Below are 16,958 nucleotides of genomic sequence, written 5' to 3'. Positions count from 1 at the left end.
GCACATTAGGGGCAATTTACAGACACCAATTAACCTACAAACCCAAACAGGAAACTAGAACACCCAGAGGAAACCCTTGCGGTCACAGGGAGAACACGCAACCACGCAAGGTCAGGGTCGAACCCAGGTCTCTGGCACTGTGAGGCAGCAGCTCTACCCGCTGTGCCACTGTGCTGCGGGGATGTTTATTGAAGTTGGGTGAAGATAGAATCATGATTGAAATGTTTCTTTTTCACACAGCTTGGTTTGTAGTCATACAGCACGGAAAAAGATCCTTCAGCACAACTCACCCATGCCTACCAAGATGCCCCATCTGCATTTGCATGCATTTCACCAATATCCTTCTAAACGTTTCCTATCCATGTACCTGTCCAATTTTTTTTTCAAAGGACATAGATTTAAGGTGAAGGGGAATAGATTTAATAAGAATCTGAGGGGTGGTGGGTGTATGGCACAAGCTGCCAGAGGAGGGAGTTGAGGCTGGGACCATACCAACGTTTAAGAAACAGTTAAGACAGGTACATGGATAGGACAGGTTTGGAGGGATATGGACCAAACGCAGACAGCTAGTGTAGCTGTTGGCCGGTGTGAGCAAGTTGGGCCGAAGTGCCTGTTTCTCCACTGTATCACTCTATGACCCTAAATGTTGTTATAGTACCTGCCTCAACTACCTCCTTTGACTGTTTGTTCCATATGCTCACTCTCTGTGTTTCCCCTCAGGTTCCTCCTTAATGTATCCTCTCTCACCTTAAAGCTATGCCCTCAAGTTCTTGATTCCCCTACTCGAAAAATACTATTTCTCTCATGATTTAAAACATCTCTATGACTAATGTAGATGGAGCATCGTTGTCGGCATGGGAAAGGTGGTCCAAAGTCCTGTTTCCATGCTGTATTATTCTATAGCTCTATATGTACAATTGTCAAACTCAAGTACAATAGGTAGAGCAAAGGGGAATATAAAGAGTGCAGAATATAGTTCTCAGCTTTGTACTGCATCAATTCCAGAGGCAAAATCCAATGTCGACAATGGGGTAGAGGTGAATCGGACAGTACCCTAGCTTGCGGAAGGTTCGATCAGAAGTTTGATAACCAATGGGAAAAAGCTGCTCCTGTGTCTGAAGGTATGAAGGAAGCATTTTGCTTTGCATTACATTGAACACAGAACACTAAAGCACAAAAACAGGCCCTTCAGCCCACAATGTCTGTGCTGAACATGATGCCAAGACTATCTCTTAACTACCTGCACATGATCCATATTCCTCCACTCCCTACATATTCATGTGCCGATCCAAAAGTATTTTAAACGCCACCATCGTATCTGCCTCCTCCAATACCTCCTGGAAGCGTGTTCCAGGCACTCACCACCCTCTGTGCAAACAATTTGCCCTGCATATCTCCTTTAAACTTCACCCCTCTCACGTCGAAGCAATGCCCTCTAGTGTTTCATTTTTTCCATCCTGAGAAAAAGGTTCTGACTGTATCTCTTATCTATGCCTCATAAATTTATACTTCTATCAGGTCTCCCCACAACCCCTGGCATTCCAGAGAAAATAATTCAGGTTTGTCCTAACTCTCACTGCAGCTAATAGCCCCTAATCCTGGTAACACTCTGGCAATCCTCCTTTGCACCTTTTTCAAAGCATCCACATCCTTCCTATAATAGGCCACCAAGAACTGCACACTATATTCCAAATGCGGCCTAACCATAGTCCTATAAAGCTGCTTTGTGACTTCCTGTCTCTAATATTGAATGCTCCAACCGATGAAGGCAAGCATATCATATGCCTTCTTTATCACTCTCTCTACTTGTCACATTTTTCTGTTGGCGAGAATTAATCTACTTTCATCATGCTTGCCTCTCTGGAGTTCAGAGAAGCTACGCTTGTTTAGCACTCTGACTGCCAGAGGATGCACTTACACCCACGCACAAGGCTGCGGGAAAGATTGATTCGGAAATTGTGAATAATTACTTTCTCATAAAATTATAATTCTGGCTGATATACAGCTATATACAGCTGATCTCCAGCTGTACTGACACTAAAGTGACAAAAATACACAGAAAAATGGCACCCAGTAGATTCAAATATAACACTATGGCAATGATTTTATAAATGTTAACCCTTCCCTCACTGCAGAAGTTTCATAGAACATAGAACATGGAACACTAAATAGTACAGTTGAAGAACTGGCCCTTCAGCCCACAATATCTGTACCCAACATAATGCTGAATTAAACTAATCTCTGTCTGCACGTGATCCATATCCATGCACCTATCTAAAAGACTCTTAAACGTCACTATCTTGTCTGCCTCCACCACCATTTCTGGCAACACATTCTAGGCACTCACCACCCACTGTGTAGAAAAACTTGCTCCGCACATCTCCTTTAAACTTTCCTTGCTCCTGTCCGGCAGAAGGTACAGAAGTTTGAAAACACGCACAAATAAAGAAAGGAACAGCTTCTTCCCCTGTTATCAGGCTTCTGTTATCAGTCCTTCTATAAGCTAGGGTATCTATTATACCTGAGTTTGAATTAATTGTATCTATGTATAGTATCTCGACCCAAAACGTCACACATTCTTTCTTTCCAGAGATGCTGCCTGTCCTGCTGAATTACTCCAGCATTTTGTGTCTATCTTCGGTATATCTGACTTAATTGGATAGCATGCAAAACAAAGCTTTTCATTGTACCTTGGTATATGTGACAATAATAAACCTAAACCCAAGTGTAGAAAGAAATGGACAGATAACATTTTGGGTCAGAACCCTGCTTCAAGCGTCACTTATTCATTCCCTCCACAGATGCTGCTTGACTCGTTGAGTTCCTCCAGCATTTTGTGTTTTAATGAAGGTCTTTACACTTATTTAGCAGTACCCAATGAGAAATCAAAGTTTCAATCACTTATTGTCATAAAGGGTTATATTTTTAATGTAATACCTTGCACCATAAAAAAAAAGCTTCATTGTGAGAAAATAGTATTGTTCATAGGATTATTTAGAACTATATCAAGAGACATAATCACTAACATGTACAGGTGCAACAAATTTCAAATTATTGTACTTACCATTGGCATTTCCTGAAATGAACGTACAGAAGATAGTCTGTCTAAAACAAAAATGTGACATAATTTAATTCAAAATAATTCATCCTAGTAAAGTCATTCAGTATCAGTAAAAAAATGCTAGCAATAACTACTTCAATTTAGTTTAAAGGTACTATGTGGAAACAGGCCCTTCTGTCCATCGAGATCACCCATTCACACTAGTTCTAAGTTAACCCACTTCCACAACCACTCCCTGCACACTAATGGCCCTGTCTCACGGTGCGAGTCCACCCACAAGTGATCACGAGTGAAAGAAAAAATTAAACTCGTGGTTGTCTACAAGATTCCAAGTTTATGTTCACGAAGTTAAATGAGTTCCCACGTGAATGTCTGTTTGCCGTTTACTTCTCATTTCTGCGATGTACCAAGTTCCTCTCCTGAGTTACCAAGTTCCTCTCCCGAGTTACTCTTGAGCCAACAACGACTACTGACATGTGGAAAAATCATCACATGGTAAAAATGATATAATGTAGGTTTTTTTTACACTATAAAAAGACCCAGCCTGAAGAACGATCTCGAACCGAAACATCACCTATTTCTTTTCTCTAGAGATGCTGCCTGACCAGCTGAGTTAGTCCATCATTTTGTGTCTATCTTTGGTTTAAACTAGTATCTGCAATTCCTTCCTTCAAACTTTTAGAGCAGTTTGCATTCAAAAGTCCATTTGAACTGCATTTGTTCAAGGTCTGACATCAATCATTGAAAGGCATTGGCTGTTTTGTGTCGGGAGGAACTGAAGATGCTGGTTTACACCGAAGATTGACACAAAATGCTGGAGTAACTCAGCGGGACATGCAGCATTTCTGGAGAGAAGGAATGGGTGACATTTCTGGTCGAGTCCCTTCTTCAGACTGAAAAAACCAGAGATGCTGCCGGCTTGGCTGAGTTACTCCAGCTTTTTGTGTCAGCCATGATCATATTGAATGGCGGTGCAGGCTCGAATAATGCCTACTCCTGCACCTATTTTCTATGTTTCTATGTAAGATTGTTTTATTCCCTTAATTTATCTCTCATCAAAACGTTGGTAAACTTCTAACAAAAGATTAGGTAAATTGAACATTAACATTATTTTTTCCCCCGACAGCAAGGTCCGTAGACCAGAGGGATAGCAGTGTGTGTCTCTCTACTCACCCAGTATGTCCGTCAGAGCAGACGGTCCCACCGTCGCGACTTAAACTGTATAAAAAGCAGCAACTCAAAACATTGCTGATTGGGCAGATCTGCCCAGAAACCACCCCTTTCACACTCACCCCAGCCCTGGGAAACAATGTTTTCAGAACCCTACAGTCACCCCAGCCCGCCCGCAACCTCTGAATGAAAGACAAAGCTCAAACTCTGCACCGAGGTCAGGATCGAACCCGGGTTTCTGGTGCTGCCTGGATGATAAAAAATTATCAATTACAAGAATTGAAAGCAAAAGCTACTGATGATAATTTTTTATCAGTTAATAAACAGCAAAAGCAACTTGAGAACGTTTAATTGATAAAAGATTTCCTGTCTGAATTGGTTTAAATCTGGTATTTTTACCCATCTTTGGTATGTGCATAATGAGGTGTGGAAGGGACAGCTCTGACCTTTAGTCATTCTTGTTATGCACTCAACATGCAGGACTATTTGGTTATTTTTTAATCTTTATACTGATAGGAGAAATAAACAAAAAGATCGCTATTGACATGCTCTGAGTCGTCATCTATCCATGCAGAAATTTCCACGTAGTTAATATAATTGTTAGCGGACACTTTTTAAATCCTTCTTCCCCATTTCGTCACAATAACCATTTTAATTTTGCGCATTGTTATTCTTGTTACCTTGGATAAAAGATTTTTATCCCATAAATAAGAACCAATAATAGTGAGGTGCTTGCTTCAGATTCTTCTGTTCCTCTTATTATTTCTCTGTTTCTCTCTCCTGTCCTCCTCTCTCTCTCCCTTCTCCCCCTCCCTCTCTTCCCCTCCCTCTCCCCCATCCCTCTCTCCCCATGGGCAATCCCTACCAAAGTGTCTGCCCACACAGTCAGTACACCTATCATACAATTGTCCCCCCCCCCCCCCCCCCCCTCCCCCCCCCCCCCCCCTCCCCCCCCCCCCCCTCCCCTACCCCCCCCCCCCCCCCCATCTTTCCCTCCGAACTCCAGTCCCGTCCCGACCCCCTGGGAAACTGAAGGGAGCGACAATCAACTGCCACGGATACAAATAATGTCATACACAAGAAAGGGCAGATGCTGGTTGACAAAAAGTGAACACACAGTGCTGGAGTAACACAAAGACGCTGCAGAATTTTGGAGATGTCATCCCGTCACCCATTCCTTCTCTCCAGAGATGCTGCCTGTCCCGCTGAGTTAAAGAGTGCCCACGGTAGACTCATGAGTCACTACGGTAAACTCACGGGCTACTACGTTCTTACAACGAGTTTAAAAGTTAGAATTTTTTACTTCAAGAGTAAATTTGACTCGTGGAAATCTTTCATCATGTTGAAAGATTTTCACGAGTTAACAAGTTTCCAGAGTTCCTGCCGTTAGTGTTACGAGTCGCTAAGTTACGTCCATGAGTTCCGATGTTCCCGCTACGTTAATTCTACGTGATTACCATGTGTTTGATTTGTTTTTAACTCGGGATCACTCGTGGGTGGACTCGCATCGTGAGACAGGGGTTTAAAGACAATTTACAGAGGCCAATTAACCTACAAATCCGCACGTCTTTGAGATGCGGGTGGAAACCGGAGAACTCGGAGAATACCTACAGGGGGTTTATATATATTTTGTGCAAACTCCACAAAGACAGTACCCGAGGCCAGGATCGATCCCGGGTCTTGGAAATAGACACCGGCCCAACTTGTCCATGCCTCCCAAATGTCCTTTAAATGTTGTTATTGCACCTGCCTCAACTACTTCCTCTGGAAGCTCATTCCATATACCCACCGCCCTCTGCAAAAAGTTGTCCTTCAGATTCCTATTAAATCCTTCCCCTCTCACCTTAAACCTGTCCTCTGCTTTTTTGATATCCCTACTCTGGTGCATTCAAAAACAGTTTCAGAGGGGTTGATGGTCTATCCTAGCTAGTCTCATTTAAAGTCATAGAGTCATACGGCATGGAAACAGGTTCTTCACCACTACTTGCCCACGTTGATCGAGATGTCCCATCTACACTAGCCCCCCCTGCCCACGTTTAGCCAATATTTCTCTAAAATATTCCTGTCCATGTACCTGTCCAAGGCTTTTAATCTGCAGAAATGAAAGTGTACTCTGCATTATGAAGGGCCGAATGGCCTACTCCTCCACCTATTTTCTATGTTTCTATGTTTCTATTATAGTGATGCAGCATCCTCGATCCTGACTATGGGTGCTGTCTGTACTGAGTTTGTACGTTCTCCCTGTGACTGCGTAGATTAACTCCGGGTGTGCTCCAAAGACGTGTGGGTTTGTAAGTTAATTGGCTTCTGTAAAATTGTCCCTAGTGTGTAGGATAGAACGAGTGTACGGGGTGATCGCTGGTCGGCGCGGACTAGGTCTTTTTCAATGCTGTATCTCAAAAGTCTAAAGTCTAAAACAAAGAATGAAAACTGTGTAAATACTTACCAGCGGGATTGCCACGAGTATACTCGACCTTCTCTTCCAATATTCTGATCTGCCTCTCCAGTTGCAGATTCAGCTCCTGTTGAGTTTCAAATCTGGTTTTCCATTCATTCCCTAAAGATGGATGAAAATTAAAAAACACTTTTGCGTTAATGCACGGTGAGTGTGTTTGTGGTGTATTAGTGAGGCTTTGTATTGGATAACTTGTATTGGAGAACTTTACAAGTGTGCAAATAATTAATAACTTCCTCAAAGGTAGACAGCAAGGGACAATGGGGCATCTTACATAGAACAGTACAGCACAAGAACAGGCCTTTTGGCCTGTTTTGCGGCCCAATATTGCGCCGAACATGATGCCAAGACCATCACTTATCTATCTGCACATAACCCATATCTTTCCATTCCCTGCATATTCATATGCCTATCCGAAAGTCTTTTAAATGCCACTATCATATCTACCTCCACACCACCACCCCATGCAGTGGGTTCTAAATCATCTTGGTCAACATGGACGAGTTGGGCAGAAGGGTTATTTCTGTACTGAATGACTCTTTGACATAATTCTAAAAAATGCTTTCATTGCCGATAGCGTACACGTCTCAATAACAAAAGGAAAAAACATACCTGATGTCTAATTGGATTTTTTTTTTAGTTACTTAGTTCAAACTTCAGTGTAAGTTTCAAGTACAAAATTCAAATTTTCAAATCTTGTTTAGGAAAAGAATCCAGTTGCAAAGGGATGGGTAGAGACCCAGTTCCCTAAGCTTGGTAACATGTTGGAAGGGGATGATGCTGATGAACTTTGAGATGTAGTCTATGAACATTTAAGGGCAGCACAATGACGCAGCTGATAGAGCCGCTACCTCATAGTGCCAGAGACCCAGGTTCGATCCTGACCTTGGGTGCTGTCTGTGTGGATTTTGCACATTCTCCCTGTGACCGCATGAGTTTTCCCCAGGTGTTCCGGTTTCCTCCCGCATCCCAAAGACATGCAGGTTTGTAGGTTAAATTGTAGGTAAATTGCCCCTAGTGTGTAGAGTGGATGGGAAAGTGGCATGACACATAAGTATTGTACAAGTAATCAATGGTTAGCTTGGACTTGGCGACCAAAGAGTCTGTTTCCATGATGTATCGCTAAACTCTAAACAACAGGCTGACATTTGTTTTTATCGTCGAAAGTGGCCCAGTGCAGAGTGGAGAGCCAATGAGATCGCATCCCGTTGATCACCTTGTGTTTTGTTCAAGATTCCAGCACCCGCAGTCTCTTGTGTCTGCATTTTATTTACATTGTTATCAATGTTTATTTTATGTATTTTCCTTTGTGCATAAAACATATTTATATATAGCATTACTGAGCAAACTGGATCATATAGGTCACAGAGCAGCCACATTGATATCTGACTGGAAAGGTGAAAATTCATCAGGATAATGAAGTGAGCCATTGGTTGAGGTAATTGAGGAGGTTAGGTATGTCAATGAATACCCTCTTGAAGATCCACAGGAGTACAGTAGAGAGCATATTGGCGGGTTACATCACGGCCTGGTTTAGCAACTCGAACGCCCAGGAACAAAGAAGACTGCAAAAGGTGGTGAACACTGCCTGGTCCATCACAGGTACTGACATAGGTTTAAGGTGAGAGGGACAAAGTTTAAAGGAGATATGCGGAGTGGGTTTTTGTTTACACAGGATGGTGGGTGCCTGGAACATGCTGCCGTGGGTGATGGTGGAGGCAGACATGATAGTGGCATTTAAGAGGCTTTCGGATAGGCACATGGATATGCAGGGAATGGAGGGATATGGATCACGTGCAGGCAGAGGTGTTTAGTTTAACTTGGCATCATGTTTGGCATGGACATTGTGGGCCAAAGGGCCTGTTCCTGTGCTGCACTGCTCTATGTTGTTTGATGATGAGTCCTGTCAAAGGCTTCTGAAATTATGATAATTCTTTAAAATCCATTTAGGGATGCAAATCTTTATGTACCTTCATCTTCAATGGTGTTGATTCGTTTCTCTAGCTGAGATACTAGTTTTCTTAGTTCAGAAGCAGATTGTTCAAGCATGTCCCTATATTAAAATAAAAACATAATTTAAGTTTAGGTTTATTATTGTTGTGTGTACCAAGCTTTGTTTTGCATGCTAGCCAGTCAGATCAGATACACCATACATAGATACAATCAAATCAAATTCAAGCATAATTGGCACAGAAAAGGGGAAGATACAGGGTGCAGAATATTGTTCTCAGTATTGTAGCGCATCAGTTCCACAGACAAAAGTCCAATGTCCTCAATGGGGTAGAGGGGAATCGAACAGTACTCTAGCTTATGAAAGGCCTGTTCACAATCTAGATAACAGAGGGGGAGCTGTTCCTGATAATCCACTGAAATAAACAGCCATTTTAGCAAAAAACACACCAGTGAGTTTTTAGTGCAAAGAAAATGTGGTATTATACATTGTATTATTTCCCACTCTAACCATATTGCAGTGTCTGGTTATAGTAAGCATTTGTAAAGGGCATCCTATATTTGCATTAAATGCTAAAAATAGGCTTGTTGCCATGGTTTCCAGGCTAGAGTTGCCTCTTGTATATTTATGTAACATTCCTAGACAGATTACCACTAATGTAATCTTAGTTACTGTATTACATTTATTTTTGTATGGCTTATAATATCGTACAATATATTATCACTATAGTTATTATTCTATGTCTACCAATTATATTATTATTAAATAACATTTTGGTTAGTCAGTCACGACCCACATTAATTTTGGTTCCTATCGGCAATTGTTATATCGTGGGAGTCATTTGTTTAGGGCAGAAAGCTTATGGTTATAAGTGGTAGGAGCAGAATTAGGCCATTTGGTTCATCAAGTCTACTCCGCCATTCATCATGGCTGATCTATCCTTCCCCCTCAACCCCATTCTCCTGCCTTCGCCTTATAACCCCGACATCCTTACTAATCAAGATCATGAATCTACGCTTTAGAAATGCCCAGAAAATCCCAAAATTACCTCCCCAGCCACCTGTGGCAATGAATGCCACAGATTCACCACCCTCTAATTTAAGAACTTCCTTCTCATCCCGTTTGTAAAGACACATCATTTTATTCTGAGACTGTGCCCTCTGGTCCTAGACTCTCCCACTAGTTCCCACTAATGGAAACATCCTCTCTACATCCACTCTATTCAGTAATTTTCTTCTAAACTCCAGCGAGTACAGGCCAGTGCTGTCAAACGGTCATCATATGTTAACCCAATCATCCCCGGGTTCATTCTCGTAAACCTCCTCTGGACCCTCTCTAATGGCAACACATCCCTCCTCAGATATGTGGACCAAAACTGCATCCAATACTCCTGACGAGTGACTTAAAATCTCAGCATCACATCTCTGCTTTTATATTCTAGTCCTCTCTAAATAAATTCTAACATTGCATTTGCCTTCCTCTCTATCGATTCAACTTGCAAATTAACCTTTTGGGAATCCTGCTCCAGCACTCCCAATTCCCTTTGCACCTCCAATTTCGGAATTCTCTCAACATTTAGTCTACGCTTTATTCCTACTACCAAAATACATGACTTCACATTTTGCTATACTGTATTCCATCTGCCACTTCTTAGCCCACTCTCCCAACCTGTCCAAGTCCTTCTGCTGAGTCCCTGCTTTCTCTACACTACCTGCCCCTCCATCTTTGTATCATCTGCAAATATAGCCACAAAGCTATCAATTCCATACAACGTGAAGAGTAGCAGCCCCAACACCAACCCCTGCGGAATACCGCTAGTCACTGGCAGCCAACCAGAAAAAGACTCCTTTATTCCCACTCTTTCAGCCATCCTTCTGCCCATACTAGTATCTTCCTTCTAATATCATGGACTCCCATCCTGTTTAGCAGATTCACTTGTGGCACCATATCAAAGGCCATTTGAAAATTCAGATAAACAACATCCACTGATTCTCTTTTATCTATCCTGCTATTTATTTCTTCAAAGAATTCCAACAAATTTGTCAGGCACGATCTCCCCTTCACAAAACCATGCTGACTTTGGCCTATTTTGTCATGCGCTTCTAAGTACACGGAAACCTCATCCTTAATAACGGACTCCAAAATCTTACCAACCACTGAAGTCAGGCTAACCGGCCTGCTTCCCCTCTTTTTGCTTCACTCCCTTCTTGAACAGCGGAGTAATATTTGCAATGTTCCAGTCGTCTGGGATCACTCCTTTCTCTAGTGATGCTTGAAAGATCACCACTAATGCCCCCACTAATGCCTCCACAATCTCAAAAGCCACCTCTTTCAGAAGTCTTGGGTGCAGTCCATCTTGTCCAGGTTATTTATCCATCTTCAGACCTTTCAACATTCCAAGCTACTTAGTGATAGCTACTGCACTAACTTCCACCCCGACTCTCTTGAATTTCTGGCACGTTGCTGGTGTCTTCCACTGTGAAGACAGAAACAAAAAATGTATTTCATTCCTCTGCCATTTCTTTATTCCCCATTATTACTTCTCCAGTATCATTTTCCAGCAGTCCAAAGTCCACTCTCGCCCCTCTCTTACCCTTTATATATCTGAAAAAAGCTATTTTATATCATTGGCTAGCTTACCTTTATATTTAATCTTTTCTTCCCTTATTGCCTTTATAGTTACCTTCTGTAGGTTTTTAAAAGCTCCCCAATCCTCTAGCTTCCCACTAATCTTTGCAATATTATATGCCTTCTCTTTTAGTTTTATGCTGCTTTTGACTTCGCTTGTCAGCCTCATTCTCTCCTTAGAATCTTTCTTCCTCTTTGGGATGAAAATTACTCCTAGAAACTCCTGCCATTGCTGCTCCACCGTCATTCCTGCTCTGGTCCCTTTCCAATCAACTTTAGCCAGCTCTTCACTCATTCCTCTATATATACCTTTACTCAACAATAATACCGACACATCTGATTTCATCTTCTCCCGCTCAAACTGCAGATTTAATGTTATCACTTTATCATCACTTGTTCCTAGTGGTTTCTTTAGCTTAAGATCCCTAATCCAATCTGGTTTGTTACATAACACCAAATCCAGAATTGCCTATTCCCTAGTAGGCTCAACTACAAGCTGCTGTAAGAACCTTGTAGGCATTACAAATTCCTTCTCATGGGATCAAGTACCAACCTGATTTTCCCTGTCTACCTGCATGTTGAAATACCCCATGTAACATGGCCGATTATATTTCCTGATGAAAGACACCTGGGAGACGACACGTGCAGTTTCCTGATGCTGTGATTGCCTTTGATTAAAGACGCCGATTGTAATCCGATTATGACCCACAGTCCAGACGACTGGAGTATTCAACAACAAACACCTAGACTTACATTAACATATGGGCCAAACTCGGGCAAGCTGGACTAGTGTAGACCTTGGTCGGCATGGATAAGTGAGCCGCAGGGCCTGTTTCTGTACTGTATGACTACGGCTCTGTAACATAAATCAGAGAGCAATCAGACTTACAATGCCATTATGCATTCTCATATCAGCATTGGTTTATTATTGTCTGAGGTACAGTGAAAAGCTTTTGTTCGGGTGCTATCCAGTCAAATCATACTACACTATACATTAGTACAATCAAGCCACGCACAAGTACAACAGGCAGTGCACAGAGTAAAATACCAGAGCGTAGAATATAGTGTTATGGTGTTGCAATGTTACAGAGAAAAAGTCCAATATCCATAATGAAGTAGGGTGGAAGATCGGGACTACACCGTAGACTTTAGAGCTTACTAGACTAAGTGGGACCCGTTGGGTCCAAGTCACATGGGAGGCCTGATTCCCCAACGCAATATTCCATCACTCACCTGTTCCCCCAATGCAACACACACACACACTAACCACACCCCCCACACACTAACCACCCCCCTTGATATTATATTAATATTGTTCATTGGCTCCTTTTACCCCATCCTCGCCCTATCCACTGACGCATAGCCCCCAACCCACAGGTGCATCTAGAGAGGGGGGGGGGGCAGATGGGGGGAAAGGAGGGGAGATGGGGGGGGGGAGGGAGATGGGGGGGAGGAGATGGGGGGAGGGGGGAGGGGGGAGGGGGAGGGGGAGGGGAGGGGGAGAGGGTATGGGAGAGGGGGGAGATGTGGGGAGGGGGGATGGGGAGGGAAGAGGGTGGAGAGGGAGGGTGGAGGGGGATGGGGAAAGGAGGGGAGAGGGAGGGGGAGGGAGGATGGGAGAGGGAGGGGGAGAGAGAGAGAAGGGCGAGAGAGTGAGAGGGGCAGAGAGAGAGAGAGGGGGGGAGAGAGGGGCAGAGAGAGAGAGAGGCAGATATTGTCACATATTTATTTCAACAGCCTTCTGCCACAAAATTATAAATATTTTATTGATGCTGTTGTGCTCAGCACATCCAGAAACATGGTCAATACAGTGCTGTGCAATTGCTACATCACATCTGCACTGTTTAGCACTGGAGACCTCTGTTCTCATCCCTGCCCTTGGGCTGGTGGCTTGTCATGCATTCAAACAACGGTAGCAAGGATGTGAGAGTGTTTTTTGCATTGTTAAGTCTTGTCGTTCAGGATCAAACTGATTCTTCTGGGAAAATTCATTCTAATTAACAACATTTCTCGAGTAACACAGACATAAGAGGAGGCTCCTCTGCGCTCAAAGTCAGTCGGGATCGCTCTCTGTTGGAAATCCTGCCTCAGGAACCTGGCAGTTTGCCATTGTTGTGATCTGTCTAACAGCACGTTGTCGTCATGCACTCTTCCACAGAGGCACCCCAGAAAGCAGACTGTCACAGCTTGGTTTGGCAACAGCTCTGGCCTGGTCCACTAGAAATTACAGTCAGTGTGGATGTTGCCCAGTCCATGACACAGACCAGACATCCCATCATTGATTCCATCCACACTTCACGCTGCTTTAGTAAATCAGCCGATCGGTGTAAGCGGGAGGGAGCTGGAGACATCGGGCGTTAGGAGCAAAGACCGGTAGGAGGGTGGACTGGGGTATTGCCTCCAGTGCCTTCAAGGTCAGCTGCAGGATTGCCCCCGGGACACAAAGATGGGTGGGCGTGGAGAGGAGAGGGACATCGGTTCATGGGAACTGCTCCGGTATACCGAGCGCACGGGCCGACGGACATGACTTTGGACACTGGCGTCAATAATGGCGCCGCCTGCATGTGTAAAATATACAAACATAATTTCACTGTGCAATTGCATATGTGAAAAATAAAGCACTATTGACTATTGAACATAATCAAAGACTTGTCCCACCCTGATCATCCTTCTTCTCCCAGCTCCCATCCGGCAGAAAATACAGAAGTTTGAATTGGCAGCTACGGGAGCAGCTTCTTCCCCTCTGTTATCAGGCTTCTGAACGGTCCTTCCATAAGTTGCCAGACTTTTGCCAGGAATTGAGGGTTTGAGCTATGGGGAGAGGTTAGGCAGGCTTGGACTTTATTCCTTAGAGTATAAGAGGACGAAGGGTGATCTTATAGATTGTGAGGGGATCAGATCGTGTAAATGCAGAGTGCCTTTTAACCAAGAGTAGGGGAAACAAGAACCAAATGACATAGGTGTAAAGTGAGAAGACAAAGATTTAATAGGAATCTAAGGGGCAACTTTCTACACAGTTGGTGATGGGTATATAGAATGAACTGCCAGAGCAGGTAGTTGAGACAGGCACTATAACATCATTTCAATACACTTGAACAGGTGCATGGATAGGAAAGATTTAGAAGGATGTGGACAGTTCATAATCAGGTGTGTGTAATGTACATGGGGCATCTTTGTGAGCATGGGCTGGCTGGGCTGAAGGACCTGTTTCTGTGCTGTATGACTCTAGAGTACTGTCTGATTCACTGCCCCATTCCAGACATTGTACTTTGTCTCTGGAACTGATGTGCTACAATGCTAAGAACTATATTCTGCACTCTGTATCTTCCCCTTTGCTCTACTATTGTACTTGAGTTTAGCTTGATTGTATTTCTGTATAGTATGATCTAATCCAAATGAACATCACGCAAAACAAAGACTTTCACTGTACCTCAGTACATGTTATGATAATAAGCTTAAACCTAAACTAGAAAGTAGGCAGAGCCCTGCTCACAAGGTATGCAACATCCCATTCTTGATAAAATACAAATCATGTTCACACGGGGAAAAGGCACACAGAGTCATAGAGTTGTATAACATTAGAACAGGCCCTTCAGCCCATCTTGTTCAGGACAACCAAGTTGACATACTGGGTTAGTCCCATTTGCATGCATTTGGCCTATTTACCTCTAAACGCTTCCCATCCATATATCTGCTTCTATAGTTTACTCTGGCAGCTCATTCCAGATACGGACTATCCTCTGAGTGAAAAAGTCGCCCCTGAAGTCCCTCTTAAATCTTTTCTCTCTCAACTTACGCCTATGCCTCCAGTTTTAGAATCCTCTACCCGGGGAAAGGGTGCAGAGGATGTTTACCAGAATGATGCTTGGAATAGGGGTTATTAGCTACAGGGAAAGGTTGGAGCTACAGGGAACGCTGAGGTTGGACAGACTATAGATATGCTTTTTCTATACATGTACAGTGAACGCTGGAGGTTAATACAATGGAGACCTGATAGGGGGGGGGAATGTATATAAAATTATGAGGAGGAATAGATAGGGTAGGTAGATATAATTCTCGGGAAGCAGCTATTCCTGATCAGAGCGCCTTCCAGAGGGCAGCAGGTCGAACAGTCCAAACGCAGGATAGCTGTATAGTAAGGTGTACAACGGGAGGTTAAAAGAGATATGTGGGGCATAGTTTTTTTTTACACAGAAGGTGGTGGGTGCCTGGAACGTGCAGCCAGCGATGGTGGTTCAAGTAGACATAGTGGATAGTGGTATTTAAAACAGTTTCAGATGGGCACATGGATATGCAGGGAATAGAGAGATATGAGTTATGTTCAGGCGTGGTCTTGGCACCATGTTCGGCACAGACATTGTGGGCTAAAGGGCAGTACCTATGCTGTACTGTTTCATGTTCTATGAAAAAGACTGTGAACGTTCACTTTATTCATGCCCCTCATGATCATGTACACCTCAATAAGGTCCCCCTTCAGCCTCCTATGCTCCAAAGGAAGACACTTGGCAGATCAATAAATGTTTGTGCTTCCACAGATGCTGCCTGCCCTGCTGAGATTTTATAGCATTTTTCCATTTGTTTATAACATATATTGGATACATTTGTGTTTTAATTTGTAGATGGTGTTGATTTTACTGCCAGCAGAGAGCGCTCTTGGCCGGTCATGGAGTGAGGGAAGTCGGCTGGGCAATGTTCATGTTGAAACTCCAAGAGATGAGTTTTGTGAGAGGATGTAACAGGTTCACCAGCTCTCTCTCTCTCTCGAGAAACACAGCAGGTATCATGTACGTAGAAAGTCAGGACACAGCACCCTGTCAGTGCAGCCATGCAGCACCCCAAGATGTGGACAGACAGCACCCTGAGGTGCGTGCAGAAAGCACCCAGTCAGCACAGACAGCACTCCACCTGTGCAGGGAGCACCTGAGGTGCAGACAGCACCCCATCGGACAGACGCACCCGATCAATGCAGTGATCGCCCTGAGGTGCAGACAGCATCCCATCAAACAGACAGCACCCTGTCAGCACAGACAGCACCCCATCAGACAGACAGCACCCCATCAAACAGACAGCACCCCATCAGAGCAGGGAGCGCCCTGAGGTGCAAACAAAACCCAGGGGTGCCGACAGACAGCGCCCTGAGTTTTCCCGTCCCCTGTTCTGACCTCATGGCCCGCTCCTGCTCCAGCTCCTGCTCCAGCTCTTGTTCCATCTCCATCTCACCCCCCGGCCGGGCCCGCGACGACTCCATGTTGTTTCTTCGTTGCCCCGGATACCGCCCGTCCACGTGACCCGAGGCGGAAGTCGGCGTGGCTTTTCCCGCCAAGCGAGGCCGTTCCCCCGGGTCCGCTGCTATCTACGGGACGGCGGCCGGCGCTGATGGACGGGCCGGGGGAGAGTGCGAGGGAGTACCGGCGGATGAAGACGCACATTGGTAGTCGGTACACGCGTGGGGACAGCGGGCGGGGCGGGATCACTAAACAGGGTCGGCACAGGGAGCTCCCTCACCTCCCCTACTGCACCACGCCCGGGGACACAACAGGCAGCAGTCACAGTGCATGGGAACAGGCCCCTCTCTTCCTTGGTGGCTCCCATCTAAACAAACCCTTGATTGATTCAACGTGCTGTAGTAACTCAGCGGGTCAGGCAGCATCCATGGAGAACATGGATAGGTGATGTTTCAGGTCGAGACCCTT

At 44.3% G+C, this 16,958-nt stretch overlaps 1 protein-coding gene across 1 annotated transcript in view; it reads right to left on the bottom strand.

Moving 5' to 3' along the window:
* The window catches only part of ccdc169 (coiled-coil domain containing 169), a 29,420-nt gene extending 12,724 nt beyond the window's left edge, over window positions 1–16,696 (bottom strand). The window contains 5 exon segments of the mRNA XM_055636833.1: window positions 3,065–3,105; window positions 6,678–6,788; window positions 8,657–8,739; window positions 16,428–16,636; window positions 16,638–16,696. Coding sequence (XP_055492808.1) covers window positions 3,065–3,105; window positions 6,678–6,788; window positions 8,657–8,739; window positions 16,428–16,636; window positions 16,638–16,694 — 501 coding nt within the window. The 5' untranslated portion in view covers window positions 16,695–16,696.
* Between the last annotated feature and the right edge of the window lie 262 nt (window positions 16,697–16,958).

Source organism: Leucoraja erinacea, chromosome 6 (genome assembly GCF_028641065.1).
Source record: "Leucoraja erinacea ecotype New England chromosome 6, Leri_hhj_1, whole genome shotgun sequence".
NCBI lineage: Eukaryota > Metazoa > Chordata > Chondrichthyes > Rajiformes > Rajidae > Leucoraja > Leucoraja erinaceus.
Note: the sequence above shows the minus strand (reverse complement) of the source record. Positions and strands in the feature narration are given on the sequence as shown.